The sequence below is a fragment of the Anser cygnoides genome, chromosome 6 (genome assembly GCF_040182565.1).
Source record: "Anser cygnoides isolate HZ-2024a breed goose chromosome 6, Taihu_goose_T2T_genome, whole genome shotgun sequence".
Classification (NCBI taxonomy): domain Eukaryota; kingdom Metazoa; phylum Chordata; class Aves; order Anseriformes; family Anatidae; genus Anser; species Anser cygnoides.
The window spans coordinates 8,115,223-8,132,775 of record NC_089878.1 but is presented as its reverse complement, the minus strand read 5'-3'; the positions used below and the strand labels follow the sequence as shown (position 1 = coordinate 8,132,775).

Below are 17,553 nucleotides of genomic sequence, written 5' to 3'. Positions count from 1 at the left end.
TTCCTCAGAGATCAAGGAACAATATACAAATGTATTATTAAGTTTTAATCATAAACATCTTGCAGTTCTGTCACAGTTTTGTCTTGCAGACTCCTACCCAATGTGCCCCATAGTTGTATGGTGCAGAAGTCAATTATAAGGCACATCCTAGAGCCCTGCTACTGCAGTGGCAGGCTCCTGAGTTTAGACTGCAAGGAGATTTTGCTGAGGCCTTGCCAAAATTCCTGACATAAGAGGCTCTCTGCATTCTTGTGGGATACCCTACAGTTGGCCTTTCACCATTTCTCAACGGCAGCTGTAGCAAGCAACGCAACCTAAGTATAGCCAGGAACTACTGTGTAATTTCTGGCCTAACCCACAGCCCCCCATTGCTTACAGCTGATCTATTTCATCAAAATTATTCAGTAGACCTTGATAAAAAATGAATGATCTTCTATCTCACTGTTTGAACGTAACTGCTATAAGCCACAGACCACGTTCAGAGAGACTACAGAATACAGAGCTATTGTGCAGAACATTATAAAATCTGCTGCTTGTATTTTGAATGTAAATTTAGTTGTAGAAAATGATTGCTGAAAGCTATGTTTAGTCCTGGAGCCTTCTGTTTGGCACCTTTGTTACCTTGGTCTCTTCTCTGCCTTCCTGTCCCCATCCTAACTCTTTTCCTTAGTTTTATCTCTCAGTTTTCACTGTTGCTTTTCCCGACACCATAGCATTCTGCCTTTCTCAGATGAACTTAATTTTACGTCTAATTCCTGTGATAAGATTGCCTCTCTAGTCCCTACAAATAACTTATGCTGTTGCAGCTCCTAACACTGCTTTATACTTCTTGAGTTGACCAGGTATTTGTAGACCTCCCTATGTGGAACTAAATTGCCTGTACTTGGTTCTGTACTAGGGAACTATCAGAAGGATCTTTCCAGTCATATCCTGTCAGCACAAGGATATTTATGGATATTTTAACATCAGAGGGGATGTACTGTAATTTATGCAACTTTATGCTATTAACTGATATGGAGAATTTAAAAAAAAAACAAACTGACATGAATTTTGGGCACAATCTACGTTAATGGCAATACCATGTAACTTTATGAATAAAAATGTCACACATAACACTATATTTACTGTTGTTTATAACTGTATTTAGCGTTATATGTCATGTATATACTATATGTACTGTCTAACACTAACATAGAGTACAGAAACACATGGGCATTAAGTGGCTTAGGAACAAACAGAAGGGAAGAAAGCTTCCTGTTGCCTTCTTCATTTGGCTCTTCACCTAAGAGGCTGATTTTGATTACTCTTTGGTTACTAGCCCATGATTTCATTCCCGTATTTCCCATTTAACCGTTCACGGTACATTTTTCTTGCTTCCCATGCAGCGAGGCAAGGTTTGGCCGGGGGAGGCGCACACATTCCCTCAGCGCGGCCGGGCGGGGCCGGGCGGGCGGCAATGGCGGCAACGGGGGCGGTGCAACTGTGCGCCCAGGCACCGCCCCGGGGCCGAGCCGGGCCGGGCCGGGTCGGGCCGAGCGGCGGGCAGCCGGGTGCCGGTGCCATGCAGTCCCTCGCCCAGGAGATCCGGAGCTTCTCCAGGGCCAACCTGCGGCAGCAGCGCACGCGGGTGACGACGCTGACGGGCAGGCGGCTGGTCGAGACGTGGCGGGGCGCCTGCCTGCAGGTGTCCGAGGAGGAGGAGGCGCTGCCGGGCGGCGGCTTCGTGCGGGACCCGAGCTGCGACCTGCAGGTCGGCGCCGTGCGGCCGTGGCTGCTGCTGGGTGAGTGCGGGGCGAGGGGCGGCCGCGGAGGGGCGTGAGGTGAGCGGCGGCGGTGGCAACGGGCTCGCTCTCTTCGCAGGGTCGCAGGACGCCGCTCACGATCTGGACACCCTCACCAAGCACAAGGTAACGTCGCGCCAAGGCGGGCCGGGGATGGTTATTTTCGAGTTGGAAATGCTGAGGTGTCCTCGAGTAACTTCGAGTTACTAGTCCTTGTAAAAGGCAGTCGCTCGCAGCTGCTCCATGCCTCAGGGCTTCGCAAGAAGCCAGAGTGTTCCGCTACACAACTTGTACTCTGGTGACAAGTGAATTCCTCATTGCCCTGTGTGTGTTCATGGTTTGGATGCTGAGCAGAACCAGATCCACGGCCTTACAGCGGCTGCTGGAACAAGGAAAACAAAGCAATAGCTCCAAGCTTGTCCTCAAGTCCGGTCTTTTCAGAGTAACGTGGTGATATGGCCTATGGACAGTTCAGCAGGGCAGGGAATGCACCAGTCTGGCATCTATTGCCATCTAAACATCAGTTCAGAGTAAATTAAAATAATCCACAAGCTGGCCTTACCCTGAACAGAGCACAGATGGCAGGAGGCCAGACTCGGTGTCTTCTGCCAAGTGCAGGTATAGTTTACTTGGAGATCCTTGTGCTCCGGCAAACAGTGTGGGTAACTCAGCACAAACATTAGGCTGATGGGTTTGGGCAGGCTTTAAATCTGGGGAATCATTGGGTGATCTGTGCTCTCCCATTGCTTTCTGTTTTATCATGCACCTGTGGACTGACATCTCTCTTTTCTGCTGAAAATCCTTCCTTCAGTCTCTGTATTTGGGTGAGCACAGATCTTTTCATGTCCTCTCATTTGTCTTGAGAGGGAAAGGAAAACTCTTCAAGCACATGGTTTGTAGCAGGAGGTTTAAAGCTCACTGACCAGATTGACAGCAGGTCTTCCTTGCTGTGGTACTAAATGTTGAGGTGTTAAGAGTCATCTGTGACTATTGAGGTATTTATGGTCACTTGAAATTTCTTGGCATTTCCCCGCAATATGTTGACTGTCACATTCAGTGTACCTAAAAACTTTTTTTACAAATTGATATTTATTCTTTTCCCATTGGACAGTGTGTCTGCACTGTAAAACAGAACTTCTGTTCCATCCTGAGTTGTTTAAACTGCAGTGCTGAATCACATGATTCCTACTTGTAAACTGAAATGGATCTTGAATACCCACACAGACATTAAATAAATGAAAACTAAGACTTGAAATAGCTTCAGTAGGTATGAAGACTTGAAATACCCCTGTTGCCTGGATGGTAATTGACAGTTTGTTTCAATTAAAGTGAAATTTAGCACAATATACATATATATATATGTGTGTGTGTGTGTTGTGCTATATTTTAACTCATAGTAAAACTTGTAGAAAAGCACGTCATATGTATGTAAAACTGACCAATGTGATTAGACATATACAGATTGTAACTTACACAAAGAATTATTTACCATTGTTACTGCTCATTTTGCTTGCTGTCTTTAGAAAATGCCTTTTTTTTTTTTTTTAACTTAGGTTACGCATATTCTAAATGTGGCATATGGAGTCCAAAATGCCTTCGTTAATGACTTTATATACAAGACCATTTCTATTCTGGACATCCCAGAAACTGATATCACCTCCTATTTCCCAGAATGTTTTGAGTTTATTGAGAAGGCCAAGATCCAGGTACAGTATGTCAATAACTAATGCTATTAGTTATTTATTTCCTTATTTGAAATCTAAAGCGGCTTCTTCTGTCAAAAACCATGCATCCACATACAGTTATGTACCAAGACTGTCAGAGAATGCATTAGTAGGCTTGGAGCCAACCAGCGATTTTAACTGCTGAAAAAAAAAGACATAGCATAGGAAATAACATGATGGGACTGCATTTGGGGTTGCTTGGCAGCCCTGCATATAGCCGAGACTATCCCCGACTCTTACTTGTTATATTTGGGTTTATTGTATAATTTGTAACAACCATTGTTTGTTTTAAACACAATGATGTGACAACCAGATGTTACTGTACCTTATTTTACGATATCTACCATATTCATTACTTACATAGCTTGAGATAAAAGAAGATAATCTTGCCCCAGCTTGCTTTGTGTCACACAATGTTCTTTCCTCTCATATATCATTCATAAGCTATGTGATACACATCGTCAATGACCAATTCAAAGTTTCTTGTTACGGTTTCCACTTCATTTCTAAACGAGACTTGCCATTTATAACTGCATGGTGTTGTTTTCTGCTTCTGCTATTTATGTTCCAGTTACTATTTTGTAAACTAGGCGGTTTTCCTGATTTTTTTACAGAAATATCAGTAGTTTTGTAATGAAAAAGTTACTCGAAAGATCAGGTAGTTGATGGAATAGATGTTCTGCAAGGTCAGTTCATGAAGCATATGACAGTAGTGTGGGGGCAAATCTCCAGATGTTTTTGAATCACTTTATTTGCTTTGTCAAGCTGGTGTTAAAAGTCCTTTTGATAAAGCGTAGCATGAAGTGCTATTTTGTGTAAGTAATTACAAAGAGGTACTCCTGTTTCATCTCCTGAGGTGGCAGAGGAAGAGACCCTTCTCTGGTGAGAAAACATGCTATATAAGAAATTATTACTAAAATATTGTTAATAATAAAGTAGTGTGAGAGCATTTAAATTAGAGAATGTAAATAAAGCATGCACTGTTCAGTAAGTTGCTGACAGCTGGTACTTGTAACAGGATCGAGTTTTCTAAAACTGTTAACTGCTTGAGTCTGTAGACATCACGGTACAAATTCTGATACTGATCAGAGCTCACCTCTTCCTCTAGGCTGCAAATTGGCAGGCAGATTTTCCATGACATGGTGACCTGTGTCAAATCATATTGCTCATATATAATTCAAAATTAGTCAAGAATTATGTGCCAAATTCAACTTCATATAAATAAGCAACAGGGTTTAGCAAGGAAAAATGAATGTGCTCAGTATTATATTTGATTTAATGTGATTCCCCATGTTTTCAAGTCTACTCTTTGGATATCATTATATAATTTTTGGCAATGTATAACAAAGTAGGCATAAATAGAAACTTTAAAGCAATGTGAACGTGGAAAATAAAGCATGAACTCTACAAAGAAAAAAAATGGATAACTTTCAATGCTTATTTTTTATCTTCAGTGCCACTGCAAGATATTCATCTCAATTATGGTAGGTTTGCCTGGAAAAAAAAAATCAGTAAAATAATATTTTTCTGAGTAAAATCACTAAAAACTGATTAAATCAGTAAAAACTACTCCGGATCTACAGTGGTTAAACTGGAGTAATTGCTTCATTAGCTGTAGCATAACAGTAATTTTAATGGTTTATTTTTGTAAAGGAGACAGTGGATTACAGGTTGCCAGTGACAATTCCTACATGAGGGGAAGTACATGCAGAAGTCTGCCTTCTACTGTGCTACAGTCTGTGTGATTAGGAAACACACCCCTATGAATGTGAGCAAGTGAATGAAGGTTACAGTTTCCAGCAGGTGATGTGAAGGGGATGTGATTTCCATTGCGAAAAAAGAGTGGGTTTGTGATTCATTTTGCTGGGATGCACAAGCTTAGATTGAGTTCCTAGTTCCACCATAATCTATCTTACTGTGTTAACTTGAGCAAGTCATTCCTCTCCTCTCAGCTTAGCATTTCATCAACAAGGATAATAAAACTCATACTTGGTCTTATTTTTTAAACTGGAAGATTTTTGGAGCAGGAACCATTTTCTGCTCTGTGTGTACATTAATACACCAGGTAACTGGAACTCCCAGCTCTGTGACATAAATCATAAAGTTCTTGCAGCCCTGTTGGCTACAACATCTTTTTTTCCTTTGGGCAACATGTCCATTGAATAATTTGTGCATGTTAAGGACAGACAGAGCAGGCTGTTTATATCTAGAATATATTTGTGTAGCCTCAAATATCTGAGCAGGTTGTATCGTGTTTTAATATTTTTATTCAGAATATGGAGATGCTCATGATTTTGTTGTTGTTGCTGTTGAAAAGTGGTGTTTGGCAAACAGTTCAGGCCAAGCCTTTGCCAGGCCATAGTCTGGCACACAACCATGACAAGGTCACAGAGCCTGGGTACTGGACATGTGTATGAAGCCACACTAGATTATCTAGATGTCTTTGTGTTCAGTATTTTGTAATGGAACTTGCAGCATCTTTTTAGAGTCATTCAGGTGTCTCAAAGATTGTGTGAGAAATTTTTAAGTAGGCTAATAATACTAATTCTGTATATAATACAGGCTAAGCCTGATTTTAACCACCAGGAGAAACATTTTTGAATTGACAAGAAGCTCAGTAGTGTTGGATTTTGCACCTTAGTCCCCAGGCAAGGGACCATAGTTGAGCCAGCTGTACCAACCACTACAATTGTATCAGCAGTGCGATGGTGAGGTGGAGATCTGTTGCAAATCACACGATATCTTTTCTGATTTTTCTATTCCTATGCATGATCCTGCTTACCCAGAATCTTCACTGAAGAAGTCCAGAGTATGCAAGAAGCGTGTGACTGAAACTACAGGATGTTCTAATATCTGCCTCTGTGCCTAGCTGTTTGCTGCCTTTCTGTATTTTTAACCTGGTAACAAGATAGAGTTAAGTTCCTTTCCATATTGCAAATAAAATAAATTGTAAAGTTAGCACCCAAGTAGATCAAGGATCTTAGTATCCCAGGTATCTGTGATTTGGTTTTTACGTGAGGGGGCAGTTGGAAGGTGTTGGGCAAAGGGACACAGGAATGTTTTTTAGTTCTGAAACATTAGTTAGATCTGAAGTATTTGGTAATTATAAAGTGGCCTTGATTACAGAAATATTCAATTTGGGCTCATATATCTGTTTTTTGAGTTGTCTATATGTATATATATTTGCTTTGAGCTCAGCAAGGAACTTTTAATAAATTTGAATAGATTGTAAATAAAGTTCCTCTGCTATAATGTTTCTTGTTGTTATCTACTTAATGAATATCCCAACTAATGTTTCATTTATTTTTTGAAGGATGGTGTGGTGCTGGTCCACTGTAATGCAGGAGTCTCTCGTGCAGCAGCAATAGTCATTGGTTTTCTGATGAATTCAGAAAGACTGAGTTTTGCTAGAGCCTATTCCTTGGTGAAAAGTGCAAGGCCTGCTGTTTGTCCAAATCCTGGCTTCATGGAACAGCTTCACAAGTACGAAGAACAGAATATAAAGGCAAATGGAAGCATAGATGATCACGACTGATCAAAGGGTGAAGTGAAACAATCTGTTCTGACTATACAGTACCAGATGCTGGTTGTACTTCAATCTCTCGTTTTGCAGTCCCCTTTCACAGGTGCATTTTAAACTCTTTATGTTTTTTTTTCCCCTGTGTTCACCCTTCTGTCCCCATTTTTCAGCATCTAGTCTAAAGGCCATATGGTACTACACTGATTTGAGAGATGATTTAGCCCAAGAGCAAGCTTTTCCTAGAGCAAGGATAAAAGATAATTTTTCTTTGCAATAGTAGAATAAAGAGATTTTTTTAAAAAAATTTTTATTGAACCATCAAAGAATGTAGGCAGTAGAGAAAGGAAATAATATCTTAACTAAGATAATAAAGTTGCCCTATTTTCTTTAATGCTAAACCAAATCTTTATCCATCCTAGCTGGTTGTAAAATCTAGATAATAAGATGTTCATATAATAAAGTACCTTGCTATTGGATCTTAAATTGATAGTGCAACTAAAAACGATTTTATTACTTTCTGTGGGCTAGCCAACCATTAAATATTTTTAGAAATTAAAACAGATGGTCTTTTGATGGAAGTAAAAAGGTGTAGGATGCTTTAATGCTTCATTTCTTTCTACTATTTCCTATCAAGCAGTGACTTGTGACGTTTGTGAAGTGGTGGGAACCAAGCTATCAGGTTTTTTTTTTTTTTTGGTAATTCAGTGGAGATATGAAGAACATTTATATCTCCCTGCTACTGCCTTGTCTTTGCATTCAGTCCTCCACTGCTGTCCCCTCACTCTATTGCACGTCACATATAAAGTACAGACACCATAGGATAGATGGCACTGGTTTATTTTTCTTCTTACCATCCTGACAGATCTCAGGCTGGAAAAAGCGCCTTAAGTTTATGTGTGGAAAAAAAAAAAACACAAAACCACACCACAGAATCTGTTAAAAAAAAAAAAGATGTTATTAATAGCTGTATTTTTGTGGCCTTCACGCCAGTTCTAAATGGTTGGATATGTTGATACACAATAAAATAATAGAAGAAAAGCACTGCGTGTGGCTGTTCTGTGTTGGCGGGCTGAAGGCGAAGGGACGCCCCCCCCCCGTCCCTCAGTCGGGAGGCGGACCCGGCACAAGATGGCGGCCGGGCGGCTCGGAAGTGACGGCGGGAGGAAGGGCCGGCCCGTTTGAAAGCGCTGCCGCCGCCGGCCCTTTCCCGCCGCCTCCGCCATGGAGCCGCCGACCGCAGGTGAGCTGCGGGGCTGCCTCCGACCCTCTTTGCTCCTTTCCCTTCTCTCCCCGTCCTCCGGGAGGCTGCGGGGGGCCGCATGCCTGGCCGCGGCGGCTGGGCTGAGGGGAAGCGGCGAGGTGGGCGCGGTGGGCCCGGGCCAGGCGGAGTGGGAGGCCGGGCTCGTCAGGATTTCACTTCGTGTAACAAACACCCCTAAAACAACGTGCCACCACAGCGATGTTTGTTAGGAACAGTGTCTCAGCGTGGCGGTTCGTGCTGTTCTTAAAAATAAAAGACTGAGATAAGTTATGTTTCAAGTAGGCGAAGTTGCAGCGCCTTACTCACTATATGTTCTTCTATTTTAAATAGAACCGCTGATTAAGCAATGCAATGGTCTAGACCATTTGGCTTCCTCAATGTTTTTAACTCTCGTTTGCGTTACAACAGGAGCTGAGCCGATGACTCTGGGCTCCCCCACGTCTCCCAAGCCAGGAGCCAGCGCTCAGTTCCTCCCCGGGTTCCTGATGGGAGACCTACCTGCTCCGGTGACTCCGCAGCCCCGCTCCTTGAGCGGCCCTTCTGTTGGCGTAATGGAAATGAGATCTCCTCTGCTTGCAGGTCAGGGCTCATAAAATGCTGAACATTTATCCCGAAAGAAAAAAAAATCGGTTCATCTTACTGCTTAGCATGACTGTTGCAGGCTTTATAATTTGCTTAATGCTGAGTTCATGTATGTTCAATAAAGTTTGTCAAAGTTCTTTAAAGTAGACTTAAGATTAATAAATGCTTTAAACATAGAAGCTTTGGTACCAGAAACAGTTGCTTTTACAGGGAAGGTAACATGAGCCTTGCCTAACATAAACTCAGTTTATATATCTCTTTACAGGTTGATTGTATGTAGAGCTATCAATGTTTTCTTTGCTTGAAGCAGAAAGATGCGCTTGCTAACTTGTACAAGTGGCTTGTGGAAGTAGCTGATTTCTTTACAATGAATTCTAGAAAGCCTTTTTTTAGTTTTCAGACTTAAAAAAACTGGAAAGAGAAAAATTAAGAAATAATTAGGATGTAGTGATTTAATTTTACACTATTAGTGTCTGCTGTAATTGGGTTGGAGTAGTGATATTTCCCAGAAGTAGATGCAGAAGAATTTTTTTTTACCTGTGCTTCAGGGATGATGTCATTACATGTCAGTTTCATAGAGGAATGAAGTAATAGTTGTAACGCTGTCTTCTGTATCATGGGTGGTGTTGGCTTTTGTAATGAATTATTGGGCCTAATATAAATATGAGGTGGTCTTAGTGTGCTGGTTCTTTTGAAAGAAATCTAAGGTGAAAGTACTCCGAGACGATCTTTTTCTTTCAGTTTCATAGTAGGATTGGTTGTCTGTTGTTTTCCTACTTTTGGTTTGTTTCTTCTCCTTGAATACAAGCCTCTTAGGAAACTTGGGCATATGATTATTTTGTGTGTATTTGGCCTAATAATTTTTTAAAAGGGATTATTACAGCCACAGAGTTTCAGTTATAGAAAAGGAGGAATGAATAAGACACTAACCAAAATGAGTGGTTAAGTACATGGTTTAAACTTAGGCCTTGAGGGTGGAGTGCTTTATTAATGCAGTATAGCAGTTCTTGCGTGTGTTACACTATTGAGAGAGTACTGAAGCTCAGAGTTAAGGATTGAAAAGTACTTCTGAAAAGCATAAGTGACATATTTTTTTTTCTGTAAGTAAAAACTGTTAGTTCAAACTGCTTTTTCTGGGGTAAACCTACACAAAGTATTCAAAGGTACATACAAAAATATTTCAGTCAGTGTAATTCTCTGGTATGCTGGAAGCCCTAGGATAAATATAAGAAAAAAGAGAGATTAGTTTACTTAACTTCATCCTGTCCAAATGCAAGGTAGTTCCTGCTTTCAAGAGCTTACGCTTTTCTTTCTAATGAAGTTTCATATTAAATATAGAGTTTGGACAGCGGGATTGTGGTGGCATGTGCAATATTTGTGAACTTCTTCGGATGATTCTTTAGCATGTAGTATGCCCCCTTAAGTCTTAAACCATGCTTTTTCATCTCTGCTACAAGACATCATTCTTTGAAACAATGAAGCTCTATTACTAATCTGCCTCAGAATAGAAAAATGTAGCTATGCTCAGAACTGCTCATAAAGAGCAAGTGCGTACAAGTAGTGAATGTGTCGCGTTTAATCAAGTGTGGTTGGTATCCAGAGATCTAAAAGTTTTAAATGATATTTCTGTAAAGAGACAGTTTCTGGTAAATAGGTGGTATTCTCGCACAGAACATTCAAACATGAACAGTTTGGTCAGCTTGTATTAACTCCTAGTGAAAGAATCAAGTCTGTCATGACTAAATTTCTGTTGAACTTCCCAGAACAATTAGCCCTAGACTAAAATTACAAGTTTTCTTACATTTTTCATTTTATTATTTTAATTGCAGGTGGCTCTCCCCCACAGCCAGTAGTCCCTACGCACAAAGATAAAAGCGGTGCTCCACCAGTTAGAAGCATATATGATGAATTATCTAGTCCTGGGCTTGGATCTACACCGCTAACCTCAAGAAGACCAGTAAGTGTTTTAAGTACTGCCTTTTTCTTAGCAGAAGATGTGAGATAGCTCCATAACTGCATCTCTCAGAGTACAGAGGAACAGGCACACAAAATAACTGAATTAAGTAACAGCATGATCTGAAGACTCACCAGACACTTTTCTAAATTCTCAGTTATATAAACCGTTGTAGTAAAGTGAAGTAATAAGCTATCTCCTGTCGTTAAGGTTTTTCGATAGACTGCAGAGAAAGAAAAATAGGAATCATTCTTCTGTTGTGCTTTGTTTGTGACAAATGCAAACTTGTTACAGCTTTTCACCTTCCTGTCAATTTATTAAGCTGCTGATTGCCAGAAAGGTCCAAATATGTGTTCTTTTTCTTTTAGTAGGCAACAGAGGTAATGCTACCAAGGTAGAAGGAAACTTATGCTGAGTAAAATATCTGATCAAAATTTGGGTGAGGGGGTGGGGTTAACTTCAAAAGAACATGAGTAAAATTTCTAGAAGGTTATGCTAATAATAAGCTCCGCTGCTTACCTCAACTGAGCAGTCAAGCGTTAGTGGGTTAGCGTCAGTGAACATGCATCTGTTGATGCAGGGAGAAGGCCTTTCACTGGTTGAGTAGACCTTTCATTGAATTTTGCCTTCTGAAAGTTTTCCAAAGAGGGAGAGAATCCTTTACTGTGTTAAAGGACTATTTAACTTCAAAAAAATAATGAGAATGCATGTGGCTGGGCTGACAGGTGCTGCAGTTCATTTGAACTTCTTTCTAAGATATGCCATGATTGAGGATAAAAATATGCTAAAATTGTTTCAAAAATTGAAATTCCGTGTTTCTGTAAAAAAAAACAAAAAACCAAAACACAAAAAGCAACCCCCCAAACTATTAGCAATTAAAACTTGACACTAAATAGTTTAGAGGGAAAGTAGTGATGACTACAATTGTTCTTAGCTGTTTAGAAGGTGAAAATCAGATGCTGGTAATTTATGATACTGGCATCCTTTCCATCAGGATGTACTTAGTGTGAATTGCTGGCTGATAGCAGTGGTGAAATGCCTATTTTGAGAAAGATGAAGTATAAGATTTCTGAATATTGATACCAGAAGTTACTAAGCTTCACCAAGTACATGTGATTGGTGTTAAGCGAAGGGTTTGTTGACCAAATTTTCCAATGCTTAAAGCTTGACCTAAATTTAAGTAAGCCTTTTTTCTCGTCTAACAGCAGTGCTTTTTTGTTAGATAAAATACCCTAGATGCTTTCAATCCTGTTGCTTGTGTTGCTTGCCTTATGTGAAGTAGCTTGGTCTGCATTCCGATACGCTCTAATACTTAACTCTTGATAAGAGGCTTAAATTTAACTGCATATTTTAAGGCTTACTAATCAGTTGGAAACTCCAGAATGTAATAGTTGAGGCCTACTGGGTGCTGGAATGTAAAAGGTGTCAAATAGCTTCTTTAGGAACTTTGTGTTAAATATAAATGTAAATGTCTGCTATTACTCTTAAGTTACTCCTGACTTAAGTTACTCCTGACTTAAGGCAGGCTTAATATTCCCGCCTGACACTTAAGTTGCCTGAAAAAGATCTCCTCTGGTCTGAAAAGCGTACCAGTAAGAATGATTTGTTACTTTCTGTGTTTTTAATGCAGGCCAGCTTTTCCCTAACACAGAGCCCGCTGGTTGGAAATATGCCATCAACCCCTGGAACAGGTAGATATTCTATCAAAATAGGCAATCTACTTTCTTAATTCATTCCTTAGTAGGCAAAAATCATCAATGTCCAAACTACACCAACTCCTTGCTAATTTGCAAAGGACCTGCATCTGTTCTTTTAACTAGCTTTTCAGATTGTATGTGGATGTGGATAGGAAATTCTTTTCCACTCAGACTGGTTGAGTTTGTCAGCTTTACTTACTCCTTATATAGAATCTTTCTGAAGTGAGCACAGAGGTGTTTATACTTGAGTTAAACTGCAGAGATTGACTGGTCTTCCATCTTCATAGTTTCTGTATGAACCTGTGGCTTCTTGCGAAGCTTAACTCTGGGTGCATTGTTCCTATTTGATACCTGTATTCATCTGCTGCTGTTTAGGGGTTAAGGAGGAAGCTAGGTAACTAGTCACAAAACTTAGTAGTATCTTGTCAGTTATGAAGTTTGGATTGACTTACTGTCTGTCTGCAAATAAACCTCTACCAAACCTCTTTCACGTACAAGTGAAACACTTGATACTGAATTTATTCTTTTAGTAGAGGCTTTTAAGCTAAGTTGTCTTGCAAAAATAATTTGTTAAACAGTACCATTTCAATTTAACAGCTTCAAGTATGTTCAGTCCTGCAAGTATTGGACAGCCTAGAAAGACTACTCTATCTCCTGCTCAGCTAGATCCTTTTTATACTCAGGGTGATTCCCTAACTTCAGAAGATCAACTTGATGACACATGGGTAACTGTATTTGGGTAAGTTAATATCTCAAATATTAGGAGAATCATGGGCAAAGTCTTGGCAATGTATGGGAACAAGTAGCACTTGGACATTGTTACTGTCTGGCAATCCTGGGTTATGCAGGAAGTACAGCTGTGGTTAAAGCCAGCAGTTGCACATATCTGTTACCTTAAACTGCATTATCATTATTTTAAGTTGAAAAGGCACCATTCTACAATTTTGTGTGGCAAAGTAAAATTGCCTAGAAGATAGCATTACACAAGTTACTGCTTCTAAAACAGTTTTAACGTATTGGTCTGTTCTGGATTTCTAAAAGCCCTTCACAGAGTTGAATTTTAGCACCAAAAATCCTGAACAACTCAATTTTTGGAGAATTTTTCCTGTCTTTCAGATTTCCTCAAGCGTCTGCTTCATATATTCTTCTACAGTTTGCTCAGTATGGAAACATATTAAAGCACGTGGTATGTCTTTCAAAACTTATTTCTGAAAACACTGTCTCGTTTAAAAAGGCTAAATCTCACAATTTTTTTTCATTTAATCGCATGTAGATGTCCAACACAGGAAATTGGATGCATATTCGATATCAGTCTAAGCTTCAAGCCCGAAAAGCCTTAAGCAAAGATGGAAGAATTTTTGGTGAATCTATCATGATCGGTGTCAAACCTTGTATAGATAAAGTAAGTTAACAACTGCTCTCATTTAAATGTAAGGTACTCTGCTTTTGAGATTCCTCTTTATTTCTTCCACTCCCTTTATTTTATTTTTTTTTGTTTGAGTAACAAAGCATTATGTAGTTGTTACATATAGTCTATTATACCTTACCTGAATTTTTCTTACTTAGTCAACAAAATGACCTGCTGAGAAGGATCGTTATGGGAAATCTGTGACGGATGGAAGCTATAAGGCATGGAGTTGTGTTGCTGTGTAAGATAAAGTGAAACCGTAACATAGAGACAATTGAGGGACTGGGGTAGATGTGTGAGGGTGGATTAAGACTGCTATTGCTCCCAGCTGTCGCTTGAATCTTCTGACTCCTTTTTATGTGACTACTTGCCTGATGCTGACTCTTTAGTTTATCTTAGTACATTAGGCAGAAAACTTGCTAGCAACACAGTTCTAACCCTATTTTTCTTTTGGTCTACTCTAAGGATAAGTGACACTAAGGAGTAATGTAAGCTTTCAATTGTAAACCTTCTGAGAAGAAGGTCCTAGAAATTGAGCTTGAAATTACTTGATCTTTTATCAGATTGAAACATTCCTTATATTGATTTAAAATTCAGAAACAAACATAGTTCAGTGCCACTTTCCTCCATGGGCTTCTAATGGTAGAGGTTTTGTTCTCTCTTCTTATTAATTTAATATTTTGCTTTCTAGTTTGTATCACTGACTGAATTTCCTGTAAACTGAAACTCTACACCTGATGATTTGGGACATTTGTCAGATATCTGATCTCTTCTTTGTTTTTGAAGTCTTATTGCCTCTTGTGTATAGTGTCTGCTTTAAAATATGAACAAACATAGTCTGTACTGTGGAGGTACAAGAGAATTCTGGAGACTAAGCCATTGAGAGCTTGGCATTAGCCTGTAAAACTTTTCCTTTCAATTGAAAAGTAAATAAGATGGATTTGATATCAGTATGGGCTTCTGATTTAAAAGTAGATATAAGCATGAGGGGAACACATGGAAATGAGTGAGCAGTCAGCAGCCACCTACGCTAGATGCTAATCCTACCCAGTATTTTTGGAAAGCTTTCTTCTGCCACATGTGTTTCTGGATTTCTGCTTTCCTTAGGCTGGTTGAACGCTGTGTATGAATGCTCCACTGAGTCTAAATCCAATAAATCAGGTCTCTCCTGATTGGTTGTCATTTTCCCATCTTGTCTTCTCTGGATCCTTCTTGGAATTCATAGTTTACATCAAGTTGCTTGCTGTCTCTTCCATTCCATGTGCATTCCCTTCTAAATGTGAGCTTAGAAAAGGAGCCTGAAGACTCCATTTTGTAGCATTTGCCAAGGGGAGTAAATGAAACTTCTTGGTAAACTGAATCTGACCCAAAAGGTACAAGTTCATAAAGACTTGGAGGCTCTCCTAAACAGAACAGGTAAAATATTTTAGAAGTATCTAGGAGGAGGATGTTATGCTACTTGTATTCAAATGGGCCTGAAAAAGACGAGGCTTGCTGCAAGTTTTACAGTATTTTCTTCTATATATGATTTCAAACTTGGCTGATGTTTAGTAAGTGCAGCCAATGGATTATGAGCTTTAATTTGCAGTGGCACATAATGCAACATGCACATAACTGCGGTTAGGAAAATGCTTGGAGTTTTGTATGTAAGCACCTTCTGTGCTCTCTACTGACAGGCACTTTAAGTGTACTCATTGCTTTCTATGGCACATGAACGTTTCTATCAACTCTAGATAAATTTACAAACGCTGCTGTTAAATATTCGCTTATATTGCATTAACCTTCTTTTTAGACTGTGATGGAAAACTTTGAAAGAAGCTCTACATCTTCAGTGTCTTCAGTTTTCACTCCACCTACAAAATCTGTAGGCACACCAGTACAACCTGCAAATACTACAAGAATTTCTACAATGAGACCTCTTGCAACAGCATATAAAGCTTCCACTAGTGACTACCAGGTATTTTAAGGGAAACGGAAATGTGTGTTTTTTCTGTTATGTGTGAGGCGTGACACACGTTGACTTTAATGGGACCTTGGGCCTTTTTCTTGTCAGTTCTTATAGTGACTGGGTAAAGATGTGGCACAGGTACAAACTTAGTCAGTTTGGCCTATAAAATCATTTTAAAAAAACAAAACAAAACAAAACTCTTCACTTTTCCAGAGATTGAGAACTACTTTTGAAACTTAGATATCTGTCAATATATGGTAACACTTAAATTACAAAAAAAAAAAAGTGTAAAAAGAATTAACTATACATGAACTGATTTTTTTTCTCTTGCTGTTTTTCCTTGCATTCTAGGTGGTTTCTGACAGACAAACGCCTAGGAAAGATGAAAGTATTGTATCTAAAGCAATGGAATATATGTTTGGCTGGTAATATACAAGAGGAAGTAACATACTGAGTTGGTCAGGGTTTGAAATATGCTGCTGTCATCAGTGGTTAGTTGTATAACTACTGGTGTCAGTATTTTAATTTGCATCTCACCTGTTATGCCTTCAAGGAATTCAGCAGACATGTAGCTTGCACTTTAAATGATGGCAATGTACACATGGTTTTAAAAACTGAATCTGTGTAAATAAGTGCTTGTTTCCTGTTTGTGCTCTGAATGCATGATTGTAAAAATATAAGCACTGACTTTTCCTCTGTGATGACTTTCTGTGAATTACTTCCCAGTAAAGATGATGGGCTACTTGCAGGAAGAATGCTATTTACAGCTGGCTCCCGGGGACAAGGACGGTTCTTAGTACGTGTGATTTTAATTCTTTTTTAGTCTGGATTCATTGCTGTTTTACTATTATCTGACATCTTGTTCTAAATGTCACATCAACATTTTAATTGTTTTATTAATAAAGCTAAGTAAAGTTAAGTTTTCTTAGGTTCTTTTTAGAGAAGTATGAGTTCTAGTTCTATTAGGAAATACTGTTTGCATTACTCTTAATAGTATGATGCTGCTTAATCTTTATAGAAGTGTTTATCAGCCGAGCAGATGCTGTTGAATCTTATTGAAGTACCAACCTGTGTTAAAACTAGTTCGGGTTTCAGTATTTTTACTTGTAAGAATGCTTAAACTACATATTCCTATGTAAGTTATCTCCATGGGTATTTCCTTGTGGTATGCACTTCATAAGTTAACACATTGTAGCACCTTCTACACTGTAAAATGTTGAGCTAAAATAACTGAATAGAAAAATGCAGTATGTTAGTGACTAGAGCTGCGTTCATTTCAGGACCCTAATTCCTTCTAAGATATTGTGTGAACGATGAATTTTGTTTTTACAATTGAACACTTCCCCTTCATCCCCCCCCCCCCCCCCCCCCCCCCCCCCCCCCCCCCAAGTGTTTTCTTGGAGTTGAGCCACTTGAGAAATCACGTTCATTGTATGAGCTCATAGTCTTTGAGATGGCTGGGAAAAGAAAATATTTTTTTTCTGCAGTACTTGGTAAACTACATGCAACTATTACTGTTTTACGATTTTTTTTGGCTGCTTTAGGGATGGCCATTTTAGTTTGGGTCAATAGTGTATGCTCCTAAAGTGAAGCTCCAGTCATACCTAATCATAATGTTTTGCTTCATACTGCAATGTGGTCTCAAAATTCATCAGCTGCACTTTTTGGATTATTTTAG

General features: G+C 39.4%; 2 protein-coding genes and 1 long non-coding RNA gene across 3 annotated transcripts; all 3 read left to right on the top strand.

The window, feature by feature from the left end:
• Positions 1 to 1,481: 1,481 nt before the first annotated feature.
• Positions 1,482 to 8,066, top strand: DUSP19 (dual specificity phosphatase 19). Its single transcript, XM_048058511.2, has 4 exons — positions 1,482 to 1,781; positions 1,861 to 1,907; positions 3,335 to 3,487; positions 6,819 to 8,066. The coding sequence occupies exons 1-4, from the start codon at positions 1,562 to 1,564 to the stop codon at positions 7,038 to 7,040; spliced, it is 642 nt and encodes a 213-aa protein (XP_047914468.2). The 5' UTR covers positions 1,482 to 1,561; the 3' UTR covers positions 7,041 to 8,066.
• Positions 3,494 to 6,788, top strand: LOC136791055 (uncharacterized). Its single transcript, XR_010832219.1, has 2 exons — positions 3,494 to 5,748; positions 6,292 to 6,788. It is a non-coding gene; the product is annotated as an uncharacterized lncRNA (long non-coding RNA).
• A 47-nt stretch (positions 8,067 to 8,113) lies between the features above and the next one.
• On the top strand, positions 8,114 to 16,794 carry NUP35 (nucleoporin 35). The gene is made up of 9 exons (XM_048058510.2): positions 8,114 to 8,265; positions 8,695 to 8,865; positions 10,698 to 10,825; positions 12,453 to 12,513; positions 13,117 to 13,258; positions 13,636 to 13,705; positions 13,793 to 13,921; positions 15,720 to 15,884; positions 16,227 to 16,794. Exons 1-9 carry the CDS (start codon positions 8,247 to 8,249, stop codon positions 16,302 to 16,304), a joined length of 963 nt encoding a protein of 320 aa, XP_047914467.1. The 5' UTR covers positions 8,114 to 8,246; the 3' UTR covers positions 16,305 to 16,794.
• Positions 16,795 to 17,553: the final 759 nt, after the last annotated feature.